The sequence below is a fragment of the Melanostigma gelatinosum genome (assembly GCF_949748355.1).
Source record: "Melanostigma gelatinosum genome assembly, chromosome: 14".
Lineage (NCBI taxonomy): Eukaryota > Metazoa > Chordata > Actinopteri > Perciformes > Zoarcidae > Melanostigma > Melanostigma gelatinosum.
The window spans coordinates 766,675-793,096 of NC_136647.1; the positions used below are offsets into that span (position 1 = coordinate 766,675).

The 26,422-nt window shown below is 47.5% G+C and overlaps 3 protein-coding genes and 1 pseudogene across 4 annotated transcripts in view; 2 read left to right on the plus strand and 2 right to left on the minus strand.

Moving 5' to 3' along the window:
* Window positions 1-11,126, plus strand: part of LOC306787950 (olfactory receptor 5B17-like) — a 41,889-nt pseudogene extending 30,763 nt beyond the window's left edge. Inside the window, exon 2 of the transcript in view lies at window positions 10,329-11,126. The product of the transcript in view is annotated as an olfactory receptor 5B17-like (transcript). The remainder of the gene's footprint in view (window positions 1-10,328) is intronic.
* Window positions 1,926-2,876, minus strand: LOC306787936 (olfactory receptor 8G17-like; the record flags this gene model as incomplete). The annotated part of the gene is made up of 1 exon (XM_079283263.1): window positions 1,926-2,876. Exon 1 carries the CDS (start codon window positions 2,868-2,870, stop codon window positions 1,926-1,928), a length of 945 nt encoding a protein of 314 aa, XP_079139389.1. The 5' UTR covers window positions 2,871-2,876.
* Window positions 11,127-13,247: 2,121 nt separating the features above from the next.
* LOC306787655 (olfactory receptor 52N5-like) lies at window positions 13,248-14,195 on the plus strand (the record flags this gene model as incomplete). Its single annotated transcript, XM_079282863.1, has 1 exon — window positions 13,248-14,195. The coding sequence occupies one exon, from the start codon at window positions 13,248-13,250 to the stop codon at window positions 14,193-14,195; it is 948 nt and encodes a 315-aa protein (XP_079138989.1).
* Window positions 14,196-23,485: 9,290 nt separating this feature from the next.
* On the minus strand, window positions 23,486-24,436 carry LOC306787662 (olfactory receptor 8G17-like; the record flags this gene model as incomplete). Its single annotated transcript, XM_079282870.1, has 1 exon — window positions 23,486-24,436. Exon 1 carries the CDS (start codon window positions 24,428-24,430, stop codon window positions 23,486-23,488), a length of 945 nt encoding a protein of 314 aa, XP_079138996.1. The 5' UTR covers window positions 24,431-24,436.
* Window positions 24,437-26,422: the final 1,986 nt, after the last annotated feature.

Here is a 26,422-nt window from a genome sequence, read left to right on the forward strand (position 1 = left end):
TGCCAAACGCCGTCATGTCTGGTTCATAATATTGTTCAGAGGAGCTCCGTGGATTGTATCGAGCTGTATTCACTGTGTCTAGCAAGCCACCGGTCGCTGTTATTTGGCTGTGATTTAACGGAAAATAAACCGACAAAAAGGGACTCCGAAATAACTACGTAATGATACAGATTTGTAGGCTACTTGTCTTCTCAATGGAGCTCTGATGGATCGGTGCTAGGCTATGCTAACATCGTAGTAGCTCCACCAACAGTCAGAATAACGTCATGTAGACGTAAATACTGCAGCGTCTATTCATTGTTTGTACCGTATGGTTTACACACACACATGCATACACATAGTTTGGTCCGATCTCTGTTGATATGAGGTATCGTAGAGCTCTGGGTGAACACAGACGGCTACAGGATTTATTTCCTGATTCAAAAATTGTCCCAAATCCGAAACTCGTTTTTTCTGAGTTCCACCATCTTCACTGAGCTGTCTCTTCTCTGGAGGTGTTTTCATTTAGAATTTATTTTGAAGCAGGACGTTTCCCATTCTCATAACCAAATGTCTGCTTTGTATAACAGAAATTAGTGAGTGAAATATCACATTAATTTTGTGCTAAAATACAGACAGTGATTTGGGTTATACCCTGCCTTGTTTGGTAGAGCGGACCATTCGTTTTTTATTCATTGAAGGATGAAATGTACACATTTTAATTTAATATACTGTTCCCTTTAAGGGGGAAATTTGTCTCTGCATTTGACCCATCCCTGTATATAGGGAGCAGTGGGCTGCCCAGGGAGCTGTTAGGGGTTCAGTGTATTGCTCAGGTACACTTCGACACGTGACACGTCCCAGTCGAGGATCGAACCGTTGACCTTGCCAGACAACCCTCTTAACCAGTGGGCTACGGTCGCCCCCAAACTTCTATTTATGTTCTAGTTATTTATTTTTCTTCTACCCGAGAATCATAAGCCAAGAGTGCGACATACAATTAGCTTATTATTGATTTATTTTTATATGTACTAAGTTGCATTTCATTGTCAGGACATTTGGCTATAGGCCTTGCATCAGAAAAAAAAACAGAAAACCTTTTATTTACACACTGCTGAGAGTGACACAAAGTGGCAACTTATGAAAAAAGGAGCACTATATACAAAATTTACGCCAACTCAATAAGGTGCTTTTTGGTCTTGACCACAACCCCGACGGGTCTGTTAAAAGGAACCAAGTGGACCTACTAGGACCTCTACTAGAATAATTTACAGAAACAAGTGCTTCTGGCATTGCCTATCTTAGTTTTTAGATTAAAACTACTGTCTGTGTTGCCATCATAGGAATCATAAAATGCAGACAAAACTGATTTATTTGTATTTTGTATCCCCACTTTTTGGTTATCACAAAACAATCCTGTGCTCCGAGGTAATGACTTTGACCTTAAGGGCCTAGTTGAAAGCAGCAAACTGGTGTTTTTTGTATTTATTGCCACAAATCATGGTCATTATTTATCTGCATCCAGGAATAATAAATTGTCTTTATGATGATGGCAAAACTTCCATGGACTAAAAAGACTTCAACAAGAATTGTCGTATTTCTTTGGACTGCACTTCATAAATGATGGGGTTTAGGCTAACAGGCACAATATCCTCTAAAAAACACTTTCAAGGGGGAAAATTTCAGGGAGAGCAACTGAGCAGGGATCCCTCTCCCAGGAGGAGCAGAAATGCAATAGATGTCATCTGTACATAATGAAAATTTTAAAATAACATAAGTTGATCCATATGACATAAGTGATACATATAATTAGTGTAGTATTAACGGTAGTAGCACTAATAACAGCACAGATTTGTGCATAAAGTGCTTATACACTTACAAGGGACAACAACAAGGGCACAGTAGGGTATCTTTAGGTCACATTATATATTATGTTGATTACGAAATTACAATGACGGCAAAACTTTCTTGGACTGAAATAACTTGAACAGAAAATGTCGTATCTCTTTTGACTGCACTCCATAAATGATGGGGTTGAGGCTACCAGGAAGAATATGAAACAAAATGCCGCAGAGTATTCTGTAGTCTGAATAAAGAGGGAAGCGATGTAGTGTAATGTTTGACAGTGCACTGATCATCATGACCAGAAACACAACCAGATGAGTGCTGCAGGTCTTCAAGGCTTTACTGTTCAGAGACTTGCTATTACTGGTGAGACAGACTACTGTAATCTTTGTGTAAGTGATCACCATGCTGCCTATAGAACCTGTGAACAGGACTACAGTGAAAGTGAGGCCACAGACATTATTGATCAACACACTCTCACAGGAGAGTTTAAACAGTGAGGCGTTGTCACAGGAAGGATTTCTGATCATAGTCCTGCATCGGTTCAGTCGTATGGTCAGACCGAGTAGAATCCCGACCAAAACAAGTGCCACTCCCCAGGCCCAAACTGTCAGCTTCATCACCATTCTGTTGGTCATTATCGTATTATATCGCAAGGGATTACTGATGGCCACATATCTGTCAAAGGCCATAATCATGAGCACAGTGTGACTAGTGGTACCAAACATGTGTGTGGTGAAAGCTTGGACCACACATTCGTAATAACTGATGAAGAGCTCAGAGGGCGGCCTCAACATGTCTATAAGCAAACGGGGTAACAGGATAGAATTCCCAAGTATATCATTGAAGGGCAGGTTGCAGAAAAGGAGATACATGGGCTGGTGAAGGTTCTTGTCAATGAAAATGAGAACAGCAATGCTCACATTTGCAAGCACTATAAACAGGTAGGAGAACAAGAACAAGAGAAAGACAGGGTACACCGACGCTTTTGCAACATTCAAAGCCTCCAGCTGGAGCGTGGGGCTGTTATAAGTGTAGTTTTCCATCAACCTGAAACAACAAAATGATGTTAAAGTCACAGAATTTGTAATCTATACAAGCAATGAAAAGCTACAGGAGTGAATTTTCTTGATTCAACATTGATCAGAAATGATGAGGAAACAGTTGCTTGCAGATAAGTAATGACACCTTAAAGTGTCAGATTGCTTCTCAATGGTTCATCTTCGCCTCCCCGATCACTGCTGACACTATCCACCTCCACCCATCAAGAGCTCCTCTGCAGCAAAGTTTAGAGACAGAATTTTATTCTAGGGGGGATTATTGATCATTATGTCAGATAATGTTGTAATGCAACATGATGAAATAACTGCAAATGTCAACAAGCTGCCTGCAAGTTGTGTTTACATGCTCAGAGTCAAGAAGGTATGTTCAATACTCACTCTGCATTTTCATACTTTCTAAACTAAAGCATTCTTCTGATTGTTTCTCAGCTTCTATCTTTGCTATTCTTGATCAGGATATGTCCATTAACTCCCAAATAAAACATTTCAAGGACTGCCTTTTAGGGTTAGGCTGGATCCAACCCACCACAGGGCTCTGGGGGACGGGCAGGAGGGCGGTCAGACGGGAAGGAGGGATCTGACACAGGGTCTTGGGTTGGCAACCTGACTGCCGGAGTTGCTCTGGACCCAGGCGCTCAGGCGGACAGCCCGACGGGCAGAGGGGCTCAGGGGGATGAAGTGATGGCCCAGCGGGGTAAGGGACTGGAGGTCGCTGCATCAAGGAGGCGGCAGAAACTGGAGGTTGCTGCAGCGCGGAGGCGGGAACGGCAGGACCTGGAGGTCGCTGCGGCCGGGTCCGGGGATAACTGCGGCTCTGAGGCGGCAGCTGGAGTCGGCCAGACCGCCGACAGGATACTGGGAGCAGGAGTCGGCCGGACCGCCGACAGGACACTCGGAGCAGGAGTCGGCCAGACCGCCGACAGGACACTGGGTGCAGGAGTCGGCCGGACCGCCGACAGGACACGGGGAGCAGGAGTCGGCCGGACCGCCGACAGGACACGGGGAGCAGGAGTCGGCCGGACCGCCGACAGGACACGGGGAGCAGGAGTCGGCCGGACCGCCGACAGGACACGGGGAGCAGGAGTCGGCCGGACCGCCGACAGGACACGGGGAGCAGGAGTCGACCGGACCGCCGACAGGACACGGCGAGCAGGAGTCGCCCGGACCGCCGACAGGACACGGGGAGCAGGAGTCGGCCGGACCGCCGACAGGACACGGGGAGCAGGAGTCGGCCGGACCGCCGATAGGACAAGGCGAGCAGGAGTCGGCCGGACCGCCGACAGGACACTGGGTGCAGGAGTCGGCCGGACCGCCGACAGGACACTGGGAGCAGGAGTCGGCCAAACCGCCGACAGGACACTGGGTGCAGGAGTCGGCCGGACCGCCGACAGGACACTGGGTGCAGGAGTCGGCCGGACCGCCGACAGGACACGGGGAGCAGGAGTGGGCCGGACCGCCGACAAGACACGGGGAGCAGGAGTCGGCCGGACTGCCGACAGGACACGGGGAGCAGGAGTCGGCCGGACCGCCGACAGGACACGCCGAGCAGGAGTCGGCCGGACCGCCGACAGGACACGGGGAGCAGGAGTCGGCCGGACCGCCGACAGGACACGCCGAGCAGGAGTCGGCCGGACCGCCGACAGGACACGGGGAGCAGGAGTCGGCCGGACTGCCGACAGGACACGGGGAGCAGGAGTCGGCCGGACCGCCGACAGGACACGGGGAGCAGGAGTCGGCTGGACCGCCGATAGGACAAGGCGAGCAGGAGTCGGCCGGACCGCCGACAGGACACTGGGTGCAGGAGTCGGCCGGACCGCTGACAGGACACTGGGTGCAGGAGTCGGCCAAACTGCCGACAGGACACGGGGAGCAGGAGTCGGCCAAACCGCCGACAGGACACGGCAAGCAGGAGCTGGCCGGACCGCCGACAGGACACGGGGAGCAGGAGTCGGCCAAACCGCCGACAGGACACGGCAAGCAGGAGCTGGCCGGACCGCCGACAGGACACTGGGAGCAGGAGTCGGCCAAACCGCCGACAGGACACTGGGTGCAGGAGTCGGCCGGACCGCCGACAGGACACGGGGAGCAGGAGTCGGCCGGACCGCCGACAGGACACGGGGAGCAGGAGTCAGAGAACGATGATCGCAGTGCGTTGGCGTGTGTCTCGTGTGAAGTGTTGCTCGAATCATTGGTGTCCTTATTGAACGGCCTCAGGTCAGAGGTTACCTCGAGGTTTACTCCGGCTTTTATCCAACAAAGAGAATAATTCATGGTTTGCACTTTGAGTGAAATAAGATTTTAGGCCGCTGGATATGAAGTGAGGTGTCACATGACGCTGCTTCAGTTCGGTCTGAGCCACAGGCCTCCCTGCTGCTGAGTCATGGAATGAAAACATGACCTCACTGTTGTTCAGCACCGTGTGTGTTTACTGTCGTTACAGTGACAGTTTGTTCATTAGTACCAGAAGCAGAAGGAACTCTTCAGGGGAGCTTCAGCCTCCCACCTCGACACCAGCTGGAAACATGAAGCCACCAGAAGGTCTGCTCCCCCGCCGGGTTTCAGCCATTCAAACAACATCAACAGTCAAAAGATCAAACGACTTCCTCAGTTTAATGACTTTAAAAATCATGGAATGCTTTGAATATTTCAAAAACTCTTTTTCCTTTACCTGTAACGTTATTAAATGTTTGAATAATGAGGAATCTCACTCTGCACCTTTCATAGAAAAACATGTTTGTACAATCTGTGGCTGTTTTTAGATGCTTCTTCTCCAACCATGTCTGTATCATGTGTTTTTGTACCATATTTAATATTACATTCAGCCTTTATACCACAGGCAAGGCAGGCAAGGCTGCACAGACACATGGGACAAGAAGTAAAAGAAGTAAAAGAGAGTAATTCTTCTAGAGGTTGAATCACGTCTATTTGAGCCCTTTCAGACCGAAAACTTGGGTGGGGGGGACAATAGGGGACTAGCATCAAAGACTGATGTTGATCCAGCCTTGAGTTCATGTACCTTTAAAAAGTTACAGTTGCTTAAAAACATCCCATCGCTGTTGACTGAGCAGCTGTAGACCCCCCCCCCTCCAAACTGCTGGTGCCTGTTTGATGACAGGAAGTGGCCCCCGCTCCAAACAAGAGAGTTAAACATCAATCCAGTATCAATCCCCCGTTCCTATTGGACGATGAGTTTAAGGGTTGAAAGAGTCACAATAATTCAGACCATTCGGACAAATGAGTTCACAAAAACAGAAGCGTGATCTTTGAAGAGTTCTTTCACTGGATGATCACTTCCTGGATGAGGTGATCGTGAGAATCCTTCATGTTTTGTTTGTTGGGTTCTTCTGAAGGCTGCAGCATGAGTCTTCTCAATGGCTGCAGACTGGTATGTGCGTGGTTGTTATAACTATTGGGCTGTAGTGAGAGTCCTGGAGGCCTCGGAGCTCCGACGTGTCTCAGTGACCAGCAGGTTAATGGAATTAAAGCTGCAGTGAGGCGTTCAGGGTCCGACGGACAGGGAGACGCTCTCTCTCTCCCTCTCCAGTCGTCTGTCTTTACCCTCTCACTCGCTCCATCTCCTCATCTCTTTCCGTTTCTGATATTCATTCATATTCATGTTACTCAAACACAGCTCTTTGTGTGCAGGATGGGTTTAGCCTAGCTTAGTATTTAACCTAGCTTAGCATAAAGACAGGAAGCAGGAAGAAACTGCTTCCTGTCTTTGTGCTAAGCTAGGCCGTTCTCACCAACATGTCATTTAACGGTTGATGGTCAAGTATCGGATGGATTGTTGTGGTTCAGATGTTCAGGATGAATTGTAATAACTTGAACATATTTTTATTTGTCCAATAGGCGATACTCAATTCATACTCAAGGCCACGAATTTGATGACTTTAGACTCAACTTTTTGGTGGAAATTGTATTCAACACAGAGCAGACACAACTTTAACAGAGACTTCATGACCAATGACTCGTGACTTCACTTTGGCCTTTCGACTTGAAAACACTTGATAACTTTGTATGTTATGTAGTTTATCTCATTCATTTTCCTTCATCTTCTCGGGTTGACTTGAACACGATTCAAGTCAAACACTTATTCCAGCCGTGTGTGATCTGACAGCATCCGATCACTGAGTCACGTTACTGAGCTGCAGTTGGAAAAGATGAAATAAAAAGATGATTCTGTTCGAGTAGAAAAACGAGGAGACGAGACGCTAAAGACTTCACAGAGAACTCAGACTCAATGCTCACAGTTCAGTACTTGACTCGTGACTTGCAGAACAAGGACTCACATGGACATTGAACCTGCTAACCATTAGCATGTTAGCATTGTAGCACTGACCAGTTGGTGGCTCTTCTTTACTCTGATGTCGTGTATCTTCTCTCACAGGATGTGGATCCCAGAAGCTTTCATTAGTGTCTGATGAGCATCTATCACTGGGCCTCTCCCAGCGGCTTCATTACCTTCACAAGCTGCTGATTCGTGTTTCTATACGGGACCTCGTTAGTGATCACATCGGGCGGTGATGAACTGGTGGACCATTAGGGGGGCGATGTGGTCCCGGAGCTCCCAGCATGCAACAGTTTGAACTAACTTTGAGTTTGTAACCAATAACAATAACACAGCGAAGTTTCACTTCACAGATTAACTTCTGACGTCTCGTGTGTCTCAGAAATGTATCAGATATCTTTCTGTTTGTATCGAGTTTACTGACGGTTAAATACACAATCATTCGTGAAAGTTAGCAACACTTTCACTTTCAAAACGTACCGTAGACGAACCGTTTGCCTCCCCAGCCGCCACCCGCACAGCCCGGGGCCGCACTCCACCGAGGCAGGGCTTCCAGACGCCACCGATCGCCTCCGAGAGCGCCCCGGCGGCCCGAAGCAGCCGAACCCGCCGACCGGCCACATCCATCGACCGGAATCCCTCCCTCCGGGCAATCCGCCAGTACGGGGACCCAGACCGACCGTCATCTTCCAGCGAACCAAGTCCCACACCGGCACGCCTCCGTGGCAGACGGCGATCCGCTGCCCCCGAACGCGGGCAACGGACGCGGAAGTTCCCCCTTCCTCCTCCGCTTGCTCCGGACGCAGCGCTCGGGGACAAACCTCCGACAGCCCGGCTTCCGGCGACTCCAGCATCCCAGCACGCCGCGCTCGAAGCCACCGCCACGGCGCTCGCGCCCCGACCGCATCTCCCAGCGGGACCGACCCGCCCAGGATCGCCGCCTGGACCGTAGCGCGCCTGTTAACGGAGCTGCAGGAGAGGGGCATCCCCCACAAGCGCCACGACAAAAAAAAAAAAAAAGCGACACTGCTCCAACTCCTCGCAGCCGCCATGACACCTCGCCACGCAGCGACGGACTTTCCAGCAACAACACACGACACAACTTTCACTTTCCCCTCTCACCACACTTCCTCTGCTCCCCACCCCGGCACCGGGGTGCCGGGTTTCCTCTCCTGTGTCCCTCCCCCCTATCCCACTTTTCCCACCACACATGCCTTTCCCTCTATACACATCCCTGGCACCGGGTTGCCAGGCTCCCTCTCCTCTGTCCTCCCCCCCCTATCCCCCTTTTCCCACCACACTGTTTCCGGGCACCGGGATGCCAGTTCACACCTTTTCTCTTCCTACTCTCCAACTAGCCCATCCGCGGCCTCTCGGCACCACACTGCCCCCCCCCCCCCCCCCGAACGCAGCAGGCAACGGGACGCAGCAACAGGAACAGAACGCAGCAACGAATCGCAGCAACGCAACAACGCAGCAATGGACCGACTCAGCCATGCCACGTAACGCAGCAACGCCGGAATGGAACGGAACGCAGCAACGCCGGAACGGAATACAGCAACAGCAGAACGCAGCAGCCACGCATTGCAACGACGGAACACAGCAACGCACCCCAGCAACGTACCCCAGCAACGTAACGCAGCAACGCAACGACGCAGCAAGCAACAACGGGATGCAGCAACACAGTGCAACGGACGCAGCAACGTAACAACGCAGCAAGTAACGACTCAGCAATGCAGCAAGCAACAACGGATCACATCAAGCATCAACGGAACGACGCAGCCACGCAACGCAGCAGGCAACGAGACGCAGCAAGCACGGAACGCAAAGCAACAACGGAACGCAGGACGCCAGTGCCCCCGCCGCCTACTTCAGAAAACACAGCAAGTGACCATAACCGGGACATCTGGCACCGGGACGCCAGTGCCCCCACCCCGCCCACTTCCAGCAATGAACTCACACAATTGGCCAACAACGATGCCGCTCCCTCTGCCGTCTTTTGGGGGGTTTCACGACGGACGACATTGCCGGAGACCAGCCTTGAAGGAAGAGAAGAGCCGGCCCCCGTACTATATTTCAAATTCAACTCACACCTGAGCCCCTACGAACCCCTCATGCGCTAACTACAAACCAGGAAAACACAGCAAACCGCCCCCCACGAACCACCGTTCACCACAGAGACTGGCCGCATCGCCGACCGATCCTGGTTCCTCTTGCACTTCAGGGGAATCCTAACCATCTCCGGGACCAATCCCGGCTCCTTCCCTGGCCACTCCTCCCGCGTAGGAGCCGCCACCACCGCAGCGAGCAGAGGAGTCCCAGACCACCATCAAAGCATGGGCCGCTGGCCCTCCCCCGCCTACCAACTCTACACTCGCCACAGCGCCACCGACATGCGCAACGGGCAGGCGGCACTGCTCCCGTAGGCAGGCTTTTGGGGGTGTGCAAGGCCCGGGAGCCGCACTGGACCCTCAAACTAGCTTTTCCCCAAACCGCTTCGCTCAGGCTACCCTCCACCAACCATCCCTAAAACTCTCCAGCCGGCCAAATCGCCGAGGTGGGGCCCTAAGCTAGTGAAATAACAGCTTCTGCAGTTTCACTTCTGGTCCGAGGCGGAGGGAGGTCGGTGCTGCCACCCTGAGCTCTGCATCCAGATGTTAATGTTCATGTTGAATGCTGAATGTTGTTTATGTTTGATCTGTTCTGAGCCCAGGCTCTGATGTTACAGGATGTCATTCACAGATTGTAACAGATGAAGTTGGACCGCCGTGATTCTTCTGGTTCTGGGACATTTGTTGAAATCTTTAAATGCAGTTTTAAGTTTTTTGTAATTTAGGTGAATCAACCTTTCAATCAATAAGAAATAGAAGGAAATGGAGACTTTATATGTTGGATGTCTTTAAAAACAGAGTTACATCATTCTGAGTCAAATTACAGCATTGATATTGTGATGTGGACAGACTCACTGTGATAACTTTATCGAGGTGTTTTTAAAGATTGTGTTTCTGAAACTATAACTTTGTATAAATGTACCCGACATCTCAGTTATCCAGACACAACTCTTTTTAGTGCTCCGTGACGGGTGAGATATGGAGAACAGCACTTTTGGAGGAGAAATTCTAATCATGGAGAGGATAAAGCTCAGCTCCCAGTCTTTTATTCCAGCCTTCGTCCTCCTCCTCGTCTACATCTTCATCGTGGTGTCCAACGTGGGCCTGGTGGTGCTGATCTTCAGGAGCAGGAGCCTCCAGCAGCCCATGTACCTGCTCTTCTGCAACATGAGCATTAACGATGTTTTTGGGGCCACGATCATCGTCCCTCATGTGCTCAGAGATCTTTTACTCTCAGACTCAGAGCGGTTCATTCGGTACACAGACTGTGCCGTTCAGGCCTTTTGTGTTCATCTGCACGCGAGCGCCTCCCACACGGTGCTCATGATCATGGCCTTCGACCGCTACGTGGCCATCTGCAGCCCTCTGTGATACGCCGCCATCATGACCAGCAGGACGGTGTTGGCGCTGTCGGCGGCGGCGTGGACGGTGGTGTTGTTGATGGTGGGGATCGTCGTGGGGCTCAGTGGCCGCCTGTCGCGCTGCAGGTCGGTCGTATGGAACTTGTTCTGCGACAACGCCTCCTTGTTCAAGCTCTCGTGTGAGAGCGTCCTCATCAACCACATCTACGGCCTCGGCTACACGGTGGTGCTGCTGGGCTCCTCCCTCGGCAGCGTGACGCTCACCTACCTGAAGATCGCCGTCGTGTGTCTGAGCAGCAGGAACAAGTCTCTGAACGGCAAAGGGCTGCAGACCTGCGCCACCCACCTGACCGTGTACGTCTTCATGTTTGTGTCGGGCTCCATCATCATCGTCACCATCTTGGTTTTTGATCGTTTTCATTTGTTTTTTTATCTCTCGCCAAATTTAAAAGCCGTGTCCATGTATATGAACAAATAGATGTTGAGATTATTTAACAAACTGTGTTGACACTTGTTGAAAATAATCACGTCCTATTAAGTTGTCAAGTGGGGCAGCAGGGGAAGAGTTGAGTGATTTATAGTCAAGATAGATTAGCTTACATGTACAGTAGGTGCAGGTTCATGTCCAGGTCCTAGTTATGGTCCAGGCCCAAGTTCAGGCTCAGGCTAGGTGCAAGTTTATGTCCATGTCCAGGTTCAGGTGTAGCTGCAAGTCCAGGTCCAGGTGCAGGGTCAGGTTTGGGTCCAGGTGCAGGGTCAGGTTTGGGTCCAGGTGCAGAGTCAGGTTTGGGTCCAGGTCTAGGTCCAGCTCTAGGTCCAGGTCTAGGTGGCTGGAAAGCATCAGCAAGAAGCAACATTGACATCTGGCAGGGAACAAGTGGAAAAAAGGCTGGTTGAGTACTGCAGGCTGATGAGAGAAAGTGGAAACAGGTAAGCAGAGGGGTGCTGACTGGGACAGTTGGGAGAGTCTGAGGACAGTTGGGAGAGTCTGAGGACATCAAGTGGACGGATGTAGAATGAGGATGCAGGGTGATGTAGCTGGAGACGCTGACAAAGTAAAATAAAAACAGCAGCAAATAGCCCAGCTCTAATTCAGCTTCACTAACGTTAACGTAGGCCCAGTGTGCACCGTAAACTGTAATATGTTGGAACAAACCAGGCATTCAGAAACATTGAGAATCACTTCGACAGTGATGTGAAAACTATGTAACCATCATGCTATGTGATCAAAATCAGGATTACTGATATCAAAGGTACTATTGGCCGTGTTCAAGTACATAATAGTACAGAACACTGTAGTTGAAGAAAGTTAACTTCTGTAAGTAAAGGTGAATGAAACTTAAAAACATCATTAAATTGTTTTGATGTGAGCAGATCAAAGCCCTCAGAGACGCTGGAGATGTGGTTTGAAGCGCTCAGGCATCTTATAAAACGTCTCTTCTAGTCCACCTCTGGTCTGGCTGGAGGAGGTACACCTGACTCACTCATACAGGCTTACAATGTGGAACACTGACATGTAATCTGGCAAATTAAAAAAAAAGATGAAATTGAATGAAAAGAGCAAACCAAAAACAATCAAATGTTTTCAAGACTTATTCAAATGAAGTATGTTAAATTCATTTGAGCTGCTTTGTATTAAATGTCCATTTGTTCTATTCAAGCTTTATGAACATGTTCTGTGTGGCTGAAAACATAAAGAACAGCCAAATATCAATATTGAGGAAAAGTGAAAGATTAATCTGACATTTCTGGAAATGATTGAAATCCTCAGACTGAACATTTGTATCAAGTGTTTCTTTAGGATTTCATCTTTGTTTTCTTGAACTGATCAGTACTTTATTGAAATACTCTGGGCTTTGCTGTACATGGACGACAGGCAGTAATCGAACATCAAAATAACAAATATCATTTCACAGTGAAATACTGCTGCTGTGCGGTTGTGGGTTGTGCTACCAGACAGCTTATTGGCAAATAACCATTTTGTTTTGATTGGATAGAAATTTAAAGAACTTAAAAAGTGACTGTGTTATAAATGTATGAACATATTATTTTTAATGAGCTGCTCAAACGACACAATGAAGGTTGTACGTCAAATGGTGCAATATGTTACTTTTAGCAGTAATTAGAAGAATCAGTTTGAATGTATTTTTGAACATAGTTTAGTTTTGTCGTTGATCGTGTGTACAAATGCCCCCAACTCTGTTTCATGAAATGAATTTATTACTTATGATTATTGGAAGTTACTTTAAAAAGGTAGTTTTATTCTGGTATAAGACACATTTCTTTTATGTTTGAATTATTCAATGACAACATTTAACCAAGTTCTGGATGTAAAAAGCAAACATGCAAGTTGTTGCCATGTATTCATTTCTCCAGAAACATATTTTAATCTGCTAAATTTGTGCATATGGATGAATATTCTCCCTATTTTTATTTGTTGGCTGCTGCTAAAGCCATTTGTTATGATTGTGTCGATCACGATATCTATTTTTATTATATATTATAGCAGTAGTATCGACACCCTTATCTGATAATACAGTAAAGTTCTGTATTTTGTCTCTCTCCCATCCGCACTAGGTTTACATTAACCGCTTGCACGATGGATAACCATTCTTTAAACACAGATATTCTAATCCTGGAGGGGTTAAAGGTCAGCCCAGAGTTCTCCGTTCCCGCCTTCTTCCTCCTCCTCCTCATCTACATCTTCATCATGGTGTCCAACGTGGGCCTGGTGGTCCTTATCACCATGGAGAGGAGCCTCCACCAGCCCATGTACCTGCTCTTCTGCAACATGAGTGTTAACGATGCGCTCGGGGCGACGACCGTCATCCCTCGCTTGTTGAGTAACGTTTTTACTCCAATCACAGAGCGATACATCCCCTACATCGACTGCGTCGCTCAGGCTTTTTGCGTTCACGTTAACATGGGTGCCTCCCACACGGTGCTCATGATCATGGCCTTCGACCGCTACGTGGCCATCTGCAGCCCTCTGCGATACGCCGCCATCATGACCAGCAGGACGGTGGTGAAGCTGTCTGTGTCGGCGTGGACGGTGGCGTTGTTGATGGTGGGGATCCTCGTGGGGCTCAGCATCCGCCTGTCTCGCTGCAGGCAGACTGTACTCAACCCGTTCTGCGACAACGCCTCCTTGTTCAAGCTCTCCTGTGAGAGCGTCCTCATCAACCACATCTACGGCCTCGGCTACACGGTGGTGCTGCTGGGCTCCTCCCTCGGCAGCGTGACGCTCACCTACCTGAAGATCGCCGTCGTGTGTCTGAGCAGCAGGAACAAGTCTCTGAACGGCAAAGGGCTGCAGACCTGCGCCACCCACCTGACCGTGTACGTCATCATGTTTGTGTCGGGCTCCATCATAGTCATCCTCCATCGGTTCCCTCACTTATCGGACCACAGGAAGCTGGCCTCCATCTTGTTACACGTGGTTCCTCCCGCTATGAACGCCGTTATCTACGGACTGCAAATCAAAGCCGTCAGACAAAGGATTGTCATCATGTTTACCAGGAACACAAGAGGTGAAATGACTCAATAGTGAATTTAATGTAAATAACTGATAATAAAATTGTTGCCTCTGTCATTGAGAAATCACCTTCTTTATTTTCAAATATATTTCACTTCTCTAAACATCCATTCAGTAACAATATTCTGAAGTAATGATGATGATAACTAAAAAGTATGTTTACATAATTATTTAGAGGATGATTTGTTTCTCAACTGATTTCAATACTTATAAGATTCATACAGCGCTTCTCCAGTACTTAAAATGAGGGGAGGGGCTAAGAGAAACCAGTGGAGAAGTTGACCGTCGTGATCTTTGTTTTTGACTGTCGCCATCTTGGTTTTTGACCGTCGTGATCTTGGTTTTTGAACGTAGCTGTAAGGATTACAGATACTAGAACCCAAAAGCACAACTCGGAGACAAGATTCAGGTATAGGTTTCTTTACTTGGTAAAGGCAGGGTCAACACCGGGAGGTCAGTCCAAACAGGCAAACAAATCCAACAAGGGGCAGGCAAAAATCAAAGGTCGAGAAAACAGGCAGACATGGTCAGAACGGGCAGATCAGAATAGTACGATATATAACACTGGAGAGTTTGGCAGAGACACACAAGACAATCTGGCAGAGAACAAGTGCAAGTGAAGGGACCTAAATAGTGAGGGCTAATGAGGGAATGGGCTGCAGGTGAGATGGGTGAGGAGGACCAGGTGAGGGGAATGAGAGATGATTGGGTGTGAATGGTAGGATCTGAAATGACAGGAGAGTTGGTCAAATAAGCAGACAGGATGAAAATAAACTAATATGAAGGGGAATTCGTGACAGAACCTCCCCCTCTAGGGACGGCTCTTGACGTCCCACTGGGTTGGTCCGGATGGGCCTGGTGGAAGTCCGTGATCAGGGAGGGATCAAATATTCGGCGAGCGGGGACCCATTCACGCTCTTCAGGACCATAACCCTCCCAGTCCACTAGTTATTGCAAGCCTCTACCCCATCGCCGAGACTTGAGAAGGCAATGGACCGTGTAGGCAGGTGCCCCATCGATGAGTCGGGGGGCGGAGGGGGTCTGGGGGGGGCTCTCCTTGACGGGTTTAATCCTGGAGACATGAAAGGTGGGATGAATTTTCATGGACGATGGCAGACGAAGACGGACAGCAGCAGGATTGATGATTCGAGAGACAGGGAAAGGGCCCATGAAGCGAGGAGCCAATTTCTTGGATTCCACTCCGAGGGGAAGGTCCCGCGTAGACAGCCAGACACGTTGTCCCGGGGCATAACGGGGTGCAGGAACACGGCGTCTGTTGGCAGACCTTTGGTAGCGGTCGGATGAGCGCAAGACTGTGGAGCGGGCCTGCCTCCAAGTGCGTCGGCACCGCTGGATGAATGCCTGGACTGAGGGGACACTAGCCTCTTGTTCCTGCTCCGGGAAGAGTGGTGGCTGATATCCACGGGCACACTGGAATGGTGAGAACCAGGTAGTTGAACTGGGAAGGGTGTTGTGGGCATACTCGACCCACAAGAGCTGCTCAGACCAGGAGGAGGGGTTGTGGGAGGAGAGACAGCGTAAGGCTGTCTCCATCTCTTGATTCATCCGCTCAGCCTGCCCATTAGACTGGATGGAACCCTGACAACAGACTGACCGTGGCTCCCTGCAGCCTGCAAAACTCTGACCAGAAGCGAGAGGTGAATTGTGGTCCCCGGTCCGAGACCACATCAATGGGCAGACCATGCAGCCGGAAAACATTTTGCAGTAATAGTTTAGCAGTCTCTTTGGCAGTAGGTAACTTGGATAATGGAATGAGCAGAGCAGACTTGGAAAATCGATCAATGACTGTGAGAATAACTGTTACCGTCAGAAGGGGGTAGGCCGGTTACAAAGTCCAAAGCGATGTGAGACCAGGGACGACTAGGAACTGGCAGAGGATGAAGAAGCCCAGAGGGAGGTTGGCGAGTGCTCTATGCTGCGCACAAACCTGGCAAGCACCAATGAACCCCTTGGTGTCTTCCGCCATGGAAGACCACCAGAAATGCTGTCTGAGCAGTGCTAGTGTGCATCTGATCCCAGGATGGGAAGAGTGGCCCCACTGGAGGACCTGAGTACGGAGATCGACAGGAACAAACAACCGGTTATCAGGACAAGCACTGGGTGCAGGGTGTTCGGCATGGGAGCGCTTTACCTTGTCCTCCACCTCCCAGGTTACCACACCAATAATGCACTCAGGGTGGAGGATACCTTCAGGATGGGAAGGACAGCTCTCTTGCTGGAACTGACGAGACAAGGCGTCTGGCTTGACATTCTTTGAACCTGGTCTGTAGGATAGTGCAAACTCAAAACTGTTAAAAAAACAGAGCCCACCTAGCGTGACGAGAGTTCAGTCGCTTGGCCGAACGGATGTATTCTAGATTTTTGTGGTCTGTCCATGCCATAAAACGGCTGTTCCGCCCCCTCTAACGAGTGTCTCCACTCCTCCAATGCCAGTTTGACTGCCAACAACTCCCGGTTCCCAATGTCATAATTCCTCTCCGCAGGGGACAGCTTCCGGGAGAAGAAGGCACATGGGTGAACCTTTTGGTCCTCAGCCGACCGCTGAGAGAGGACCGCTCCTACGCCAGTGTCCGAGGCTTCCACCTCCGCAATAAACTGGCGGGCAGGCTCTGGGAATATGAGGACGGGAGCAGAAGTAAATCAAAGGGCGAGAGGGCATTTTTAAGTTCACATTTCGACTCACCAGCGCCCTCCGGATGACTGGTGAGCCATCTCTTTTACTGGACAAGAGGTTGAAAAATGGCCGCTCTGGCCGCAGTAAAAGCATCGATCCTCCTGCAGGCGGTGCTGGGGTTCTGCTGTGGAGAGCCGGGTCCGCCCCAGCTGCATAGGCTCAGGAGAGTCGGCTGGACCGACCCGTTCCGACGGAAGCCCCCGAGGATCGGCGAGATGGCCTTGGTGGAGCAGCGGAAAAGCCCCTCTCTCTTCTCCGTTCCCGCAGACGACCGTCGATACGGCTGGAGAGAGCGACCAACTCGTCCAAGCCAGCAGGAAGATCTCAAGCCGCCAACTCGTCCTTCAGGCGGTCCGAGAGACCGTGGTAGAAGGCATCGAGGAGTGAGGAGGCGTTCCAGTTGCTCTCGGCTGCTATGGTGCGTAACTTGATGGAGTAGTCAGCTACGGATCTCCCTCCCTGCTTCAGGTCAACCAAACCTCGAGCGACCTCTCTTCCAGGCGTGGCATGGTTGAAGACTTTCAGCAGTTCCTCCGAAAACAGCTGGACTGAAGCGCAGATCGACAACTGTTGCTCCCACTCTGCGGTTCCCCAGTCCTTGGCTCTGCTTGTGACGAGAGATACGATGTACGCTACTCTGGACCTCTTGGAGGGGAAGGCGGAGGGCTGAAACTCAAGGCGAGGGAGCACTGAATCAGGAATGGCCGGCAGGAACCAGGAGCCCCAGAATAACGCTCTGGAGGAGGCAAGCGTGCATCCGACACGGGAGCAGTGCGAAGAGGAGGGCTGGAAGCACTGACGGCAGCTGGACCCTGAGCCGCAGCGGACAAACTCAGATGATCACGGAGAGACTCCATGCTGTGCTCGTGACGGATGCTCATAGCCTGCATAGCTTCTGCTAAGAAGGTAAGCTGCTGCTCGTGGCCTAGCCACATGTTCTGAGTCAGAGGTTCCGTCTCGGGAGGTGCAGAGTCGGCTGGGTTCATGTTGGCCAGATTGTACTGTAAGGATTACAGATACTAGAACCCAAAAGCACAACTCGGAGACAAGATTCAGGTATAGGTTTCTTTACTTGGTAAAGGCAGGGTCAACACCGGCAGGTCAGTCCAAACAGGCAAACAAATCCAACAAGGGGCAGGCAAAAATCAAAGGTCGAGAAAACAGGCAGACATGGTCGGAACAGGCAGATCAGAATAGTACGATATATAACACTGGAGAGTTTGGCAGAGACACACAAGACAATCTGGCAGAGAACAAGTGCAAGTAAAGGGACCTAAATAGTGAGGGCTAATGAGGGAATGGGCTGCAGGTGAGATGGGTGAGGAGGACCAGGTGAGGGGAATGAGAGATGATTGGGTGTGCATAGTAGGATCTGAAATGACAGGAGAGTTGGTCAAATAAGCAGACAGGATGAAAATAAACTAATATGAAGGGGAATTCGTGAAGTAGCCATCTTGGTTTTTGACCATCGTCATCTTGGTTTCTGACCGTCGCGATCTTGGTTTCTGACCGTCGCCATCTTGGTTTCTGACCGTCGCCATCTTGGTTTCTGACCGTCGCCATCTTGGTTTCTGACCGTCGCCATCTTGGTTTCTGACCGTCGCCATCTTGGTTTCTGACCGTCGCCATCTTGGTTTCTGACCGTCGCCATCTTGGTTTCTGACCGTCGCCATCTTGGTTTCTGACCGTCGTCATCTTGGTTTCTGACCGTCGTCATCTTGGTTTCTGACCGTTGTCATTTGTTTTTTAGCTGTCGCCAAATTTAAAATCCGTGTCCATGTATATGAATAAATAGATGTTGAGATTATTTAACAAACTGTGTTGACACTTGTTGAAAATAATCACGTCCTATTAAGTTGTCAAGTGGGGCAGCAGGGGAAGAGTTGAGTGATTTATAGTCAAGATAGATTAGCTTACATGTACAGTAGGTGCAGGTTCATGTCCAGGTCCTAGTTATGGTCCAGGCCCAAGTTCAGGCTCAGGCTAGGTGCAAGTTTATGTCCATGTCCAGGTTCAGGTGTAGCTGCAAGTCCAAGCCCAGGCTCAGTTGCAAGTCCAGGTCCAGATTTGGGTCCAGGTGCAGAGTCAGGTTTGGGTCCAGGTCCAGGTGGCTGGAAAGCATCAGCAAGAAGCAACATTCACATCTGGCAGGGAACAAGTGGAAAAAAGGCTGGTTGAGTACTGCAGGCTGATGAGAGAAAGTGGAAACAGGTAAGCAGAGGGGTGCTGACTGGGACAGTTGGGAGAGTCTGAGGACATCAAGTGGACGGATGTAGAATGAGGATGCCTCACACTCATACAGGCTTACAATGTGGAACAACACTGACATGTAATCTGGCAAATTAAAAAAAAGATGACATTGAATGAAAAGAGCAAACCTGTTATGATGTGGTGTGTTCATGGACCCGAATGCAGACTCAGACAGCAGAGTTCTATTTCAAAACCACGATAATTTATTGCTGTCAGTCAAGGTAAAAGACAGGAAATGGACAAAGTCAATAGGAGGCGTCTCCACGCCTCCGCACGGATCTTAGCCGGGAAGTGGCCGGTCCGCGTCCGCGGCTGGCAGGCAGGCTGGATCGTCTGTGTGACACCCGAGGCTCGACACAGGAACGCTAACACTACACAGTTGATCTCCGAGGAACTAACTGGAAGGCTTCCTCGTACAGCTGAAAACCCGAGGCTCGACACTGTACGGCAGGCAAGTTGAAAAAACGAAATGCATCGTTAGTAGCGGCTCTTCAGAGAGTGAACAAATGGACTACTCACGGGTCGGCATACCAGGTAGGTCAACGGACGGACTGACAACTGGAATGAGTGACAGGAGTATTGATGTCAGCTGGAGGCGATCACAGGAGATGAGGCACAGCTGTGCCTACGGAGAGAGTGGGCGGCAGTGGGCGGGACTCGTAGGAGGACACGACTGAGGGAAACACAGCAGAGCTAGACATAAATCCTCACAAAACCAAAAACAATCAAATGTTTTCAAGACTTATTCAAATGAAGTATGTGAAATTCATTTGAGCTGCTTTTTATTAAATGTCCATTTGTTCTATTCAAGCTTTATGAACATGTTCGGTGTGGCTGAAAACATAAAGAACAGCCAAATATCAATATTGAGGAAAAGTGAAAGATTAATCTGACATTTCTGGAAATGATTGAAATCCTCAGACTGAACATTTGTATCAAGTGTTTCTTTCGGATTTCATCTTTGTTTTCATTGAACTGATCAGTACTTTATTGAAATACTCTGTCTGCAGGAATATTTTCCTTCTCGTTCGTAGAAACTTGTGACTTCAGTTTTGGAGTTTCCTGTTCGACATGTTGGGACTCTCTCTTCATTCCTGGAAATGTTGAATAAATTCAGCTTCCACAGTCGACAGAACTTGATTGGGTGAAGTATTGAAGTTTGACGTACAGATTTGTATATTTGAAGCTGGTTTCATGGATCAGAAGTGTTAGTTTTCTTTCAGTTTACATTTAAAAACAACATATCCAATTATATATACAATATCTTTCTGACAGTCCTGATAACTACATTTCTTTTACCGTTTAAGAAAGTCATTGTGATCTTTATGAACAGCTGCTTTTAAATAAAAATCTGAAATGATTTCTGTGCAACGTGCAAACTAAATAGACATTGAAGCAGAAGTGATTATCTGAACGGAGACTGTCTAATAGAAATGATTTGAAAAGCAGTAAATCTAATACAAGGAAAGAGAGAGTGATACACTGTTCATGTGAATGTTATTGTGGTTAATGCAAAACCTCTCCAATGATATATAATATGTTAAATGTACAAACCTATCTGTGTAGTCTGCAATGCTCTCCCCGTGGTCAGCGTGGTTCTCTCCGGGGACTCAGGTTTCCTCCCAACAGTCCAAAGACAGTGATGACTCTAAATGGCCCGTCGGTGTGAATGTGAGCGTGAATGGTTGTCTGTGTCCATGAGACCTGTGATGGTCTAGCTACCTGTCCAGGTGAACCCTGCCTTCTGCGCAATGTCAGCTGGGATCGGCTGCAGCCCTCCTGTGACCCTGAACAGGAGAAGCAGTTAAAGATGATGGATGGACCTTTGATTTATTGTAAAACAACTGCATTGGAAGAAATTTTTACTTTTTTCCAGATATAACTAAAGTTCTGTTTGACTTTTTTCTTTTGAGTCCAAACAGACTAAACATTAGGGGTGGGGAGAAAAATCGATACAGCATAGTATCGCGATATTTTGCGTATCGATACACGGACACAAAGTATCGATCTTTTATTATATTAACTATAAAAAAGAAAAAAATCAAATCAATTGCTTCTTCAGTCCACTAGATGGAGCTGAGTTGTTTTCTGGTGAGGTCAGCAAAGGTCCCGGGTCAGCGTGATTGGTTGGAAGTTGGTTAAAACAAAGAGACATCTGACCTCACAACGGGGTTAAACCTGCCAACAGCAGCCGGCTCATGAGGAGAGAGCAGCGCATCACTGTCTCTCTGCCTCCACGTCCACGCATCACAAGTTATACTGAGTTATATAACTCTAATATCATACTTATACAAGTTATAGTGAGTTATATAACTCTAATATCATACTTATACAAGTTATAGTGAGTTATATAACTCTAATATCATACTTATACAAGTTATAGTGAGTTATATAACTCTAATATCATACTTATATAAGTTATAGTTCATATGCTGAGTTATATAACTCTAATATCCTACTTATATCAGTTATAGTTCATATGCTGAGTCCACACGTTTGCATTTAGTTCAGTTGGACGATGTATTGCAGGGGTGTCAAACTCATCTCACTCTGGGCCACATCAGCGTCATAGTTTCCCTCAAAGGGCCGGTTGTAACTGTAAGACTGTATCACTAACTTCACCTAACATATTGTTAAATAACTCTCTCTGCATTTGATTATTGTTTATTCAAGTGTAAACATATTGTACATGCAGTTATATAAATGAAAAATGATATTTAAACACATTTCTGTTATTATAACATAAATCATTTTAATTGAGGGTTAATAAACCCACATGACTCTATCAAAGATCAAACTATTAAAGAAAATATCAGACAAATATCAAACACGAGTTCTGACATTAACGTTGTTCAAAGCTGTTTGTTCACCTCTCTGCATCACTAATGTTCCTCCCTGTCGTCGTCCTGTGCATGCAGCTTCATCCAAGAGCTGCTCACTGAGAGTCAGGTCTGATGAACATGATAGATGATGTATCCGTGTTGTCTGTGCTTTCATCAACAGTTCATTACAAACACAAGTACCTGCTCGTCTCTTAGCTGCTGTGTTGTTAGATTGCTGCTAGTTCATCAACTCGGTCTGCGATGGTGTTTCTTCACAAACTGACATTTGTAAAAGTCTGTATCTGGGCGGAGCTCTGCTCACATACCTTCAGCATGCACTGGGCTGTAGCTGTGTCAATATATTCTGCTGTGATTGCAGTCTGCCTTTTAATTCTTGGACAGTTTGATGTTTTTCTTGGAGGCTAAATTTAGCTCCGTGTTTGGTGTCAAAATGCCGACGTGAATTGTTTCCTTCATCACCGACACGCCTCATAACACAGAAGACAGACCCGTTGTTCTCCTTGAAGCACAAACATGTCTTCACTTTCACATCTTTCATTACATTTTCTTCCCTCTGCATCAATTTTTCTCTTCGTGGACATTTTGGGATTATTTGTGGATCTTTTTCAATCGTTGAAACCTCTTTTCGGGCTGTTGCCTCTCCTGTCCACCTGTTGTGATAGTTTTAATGTCGGTACACAGACAACTTTCTATCTCATAATTTCGACCATGGGGATACTTTTATTTTCAAGTCTAACTTTTAATTATTTTTCCAAAAAAAGTTGTGTTAGACCGGAACCGGAAGTTGCGGTTGTTGTGGAGGAGAAAAGCTACGGAAAAATCCGTATATAAAGCGCACCGGCCTATAAGCCGACGCCTCAAAGCGTGGGGTAAAAAGTAGCGGCTTATAGTCCGAAAAGTACGGTAGTCGGGGGTCCCTGCTCCATCTCTCTATCAGTTTGGGGGTCCTTGGCCTGAAAAACGTTGAAGACCCCTGATATAAAAGGTGCTAATGCAACCAAGTTTCTCTAACACAGCACAGATGCTGGACAAGTACTACACTACATTAAAGGATGCCTCTCGCTATGTAAACACTGTATATACAGTACAGAGACATCTTTATACTGTATCATCCAGTCCATGTATATCTATTCTTTTTTTTCCAAATTACAGATACGTGACTCGTACATGGATATTTTATTTCTGCTTTTATTGTTGGTCACTGGTATATATATATATGGTATATATGTACACACACACACACCTTATACTTGTGTTCATAACATATTTTATACATAAAGTGGCCTGGAGTGAGCTCCAGGCCCGTGAACCTGGAAAAGACAAGCAGGTGTAGACAATTGCTGGCTGCATTATGCCAAAGACTATTTAATTTCATCATTTTTTCGAAACATAGACATAGAACTTAAAACACAAAACATATTTAACATATATTTCAAATACATTTAGGAAGTTTAGGTTAAATTTGATGTGTTTTTTTCTCAACCTGTAAATGTTTCGTCATCAACTTTAATCACTCAGAATAATGGCATCACTGGTTTGGATCGGAGTAATTTTGACAAGGATTTGCAGATTTCTGCAGACTGCACGCCATAAATCACGGGGTTAAGGCTGCCGGGGATGATATGAAACAGAATAGCAGAAAGCTTCCTGTAGTCCGAGTACTGAGGGAAGCGATGCAGAATAATGACAATAAACCCACTGATCAACATAATCAGATACACAACCAAGTGAGTGCTGCAGGTCTTCAAGGCTTTACTGTTCAGAGACTTGCTATTACTGGTGAGACAGACTACTGTAATCTTTGTGTAAGTGATCACCATGCTGCCTATAGAACCTGTGAACAGGACTACAGTGAAAGTGAGGCCATAGATATTATTGATCAACACACTCTCACACGAGAGTTTAAACAGTGAGGCGTTGTCACAATAAGGATTTCTGATCATAGTCCTGCATCGGTTCAGTCGTATGGTCAGACCGAGTAGAATCCCGACCAAAACAAGTGCCACTCCCCAGGCCCAAACTGTCAGCTTCATCACCATTCTGTTGGTCATTATCGTATTATATCGCAAGGGATTACTGATGGCCACATATCTGTCAAAGGCCATAATCATGAGCACAGTGTGAGCAGTGGTACCAAACATGTGTGTGGTGAAAGCTTGGACCACACATTCGTAATAACTGATGAAGAGCTCAGAGGGCGGCCTCAACATGTCTATAAGCAAACGGGGTAACAGGATAGAATTCCCAAGTATATCATTGAAGGGCAGGTTGCAGAAAAGGAGATACATGGGCTGGTGAAGGTTCTTGTCAATGAAAACCAGACATGCAATGCCAACGTTCATAAGCATTATAACAATGTAGGCGAAAAAAAACAAGAGAAAGACAGGGTAGACAGAGTTCTTTGAGGCATTTAAACCCTCCAGCTGGAGCGTGAAGCTGTTGAATGTGTAGTTTTCCATCAACCTGCAATAACAAAGTTCGTGGGTCATTGAAATGACAGTTACACTTTACAACTAGCCCCAAAAAATATAAACAAACGATTAAAACAACAAAAATAAATAATAAGGTAAAGATGATTGCATAGAATTTTGATAATTGTTCATGTTAAAGAAAGACTGACTGTTGTTCAGTAATACCTGCTGGAAGTCTTCTGATTCATCCAAATTTAGGCTTTTCTGTCTTGTGTCTCTGTCTCCTCCTCGATTGCAGTTTAATATAGTCAGTTTGATTCTCAGGGGAAATTTTGTTATGAAGTGAAGACTCACAAACAATCTTTTTTTCACTATTACGTCACACCAACAGCCCTTGTTACGGTTTATATATATATATATATATATATATATATATATATATATATATATATATATATATATATATATATATATATATATATATATCTAAAATACAGTTTTTCTGAAATACAATAAAAAATCATTTTATTTGTGTTTTTCCTTGAATTAAATTGTGTGTTTTAAACAGGCGGCAACATCCAGTTCTGGCGGGTAAAGTCGATACTGAAATGTGTTGAAGCTGCATTCTCTCTAGTGTCCACCAGGGGGCGACTCCTCTGATTGTATAGAAGTCTATGAGAAAATGACTCTACTTCTCTCTTGATTTATTACCTCAGTAAACATTGTAAACATGAGTTTATGGCCTTAATCTCTAGTTTCAAGTCTTCAATACAGCATGATGTTCATTTCGTACATTGTGGTCCATTTAGAGTCAGAGAATCAGAATCAGAAACCGTTTATTGCCATTGTATGTTGAACATACAAGGAATTTGACATGACGTGAGGTGCGCAACATATAACAACAATCAACAATCGGCAATGCAAAGTACAAACACTTTTACAGAAATTTACAGAAAATATAAGATAAAGTAAAATATAATACAATAAAGTGGAATATAAGATAAAGTGAAATATAAAATAAAGTGAAGTCGAGTGCACAAGCGGACAGGTAACAGGACTATAAACCAGTGAGATGTAAGTGTAGTGTGAAAGTGTCGAGTGTGATAGAAGGGATGTGCGGGGGAGTGACCAGTGGGAGTTTGTCCTGGGGAGGACAGAGTCAGTGGGGGTCCCGGGCTCTGTTAATGAGCCCGACTGCCGACGGGAAGAAACTGTTCATGTGTCGTGAGGTCTTGGTCCTGATGGACCTCAGCCTCCTACCAGATGGAAGGGGCACAAACAGTTTATGTCCAGGGTGAGAGGGGTCAGATACAATCCTTCTTGCTCGCTTCAGGGTTCTTAAAGTGAACAAGTCCTGGAGGGACGGCAGATTGCAGCCAATCACCCTCTCAGCAGAGCGAATGATGCGCTGCAGTCTGTCCTTGTCCTTGGCAGTGGCTGCAGCGTACCAGACGGTGATGGAGGAGCAGAGGATGGACTCAATGATGGCTGTGTAGAAATGCACCATCATTGTCTTTGGCAGGTTGAACTTCTTCAGCTGCCTCAGGAAGTGCATCCTCTGCTGAGCCTTCTTGGTGATGGAGCTGATGTTCAGCTCCCACTTGAGGTCCTGGGATATGATGGAGCTCAGGAAGAGGAAGGACTCCACCACTTCGACGGGGGAGTCACACACAGTGATAGGGGCTGGTGGGGCTACGTTCTTCCTAAAATCCACAACCATCTCCACTGTCTTTAGAGCGTTGAGCTCCAGGTTGTTCAGACCGCACCAGGTCACCAGATGGTCAGTCTCCCACCTGTAGGCGGACTCATCCCCACCAGAGATGAGTCCAATGAGGGTGGTGTCAGCCGCGAACTTCAGGAGCTTGACGGACTGGTGACTGGAGGTGCAGCTGTTGGTGTACAGGGAGAAGAGCAGAGGGGAAAGAACGCAGCCTTGGGGGGAACCGGTGCTGATGGTCCGAGAGGATGAGACGTGCTTTCCCAGCTTCACGTGCTGCTTCCTATCAGACAGGAAGTCTGTGATCCACTTGCAGGTGGAGT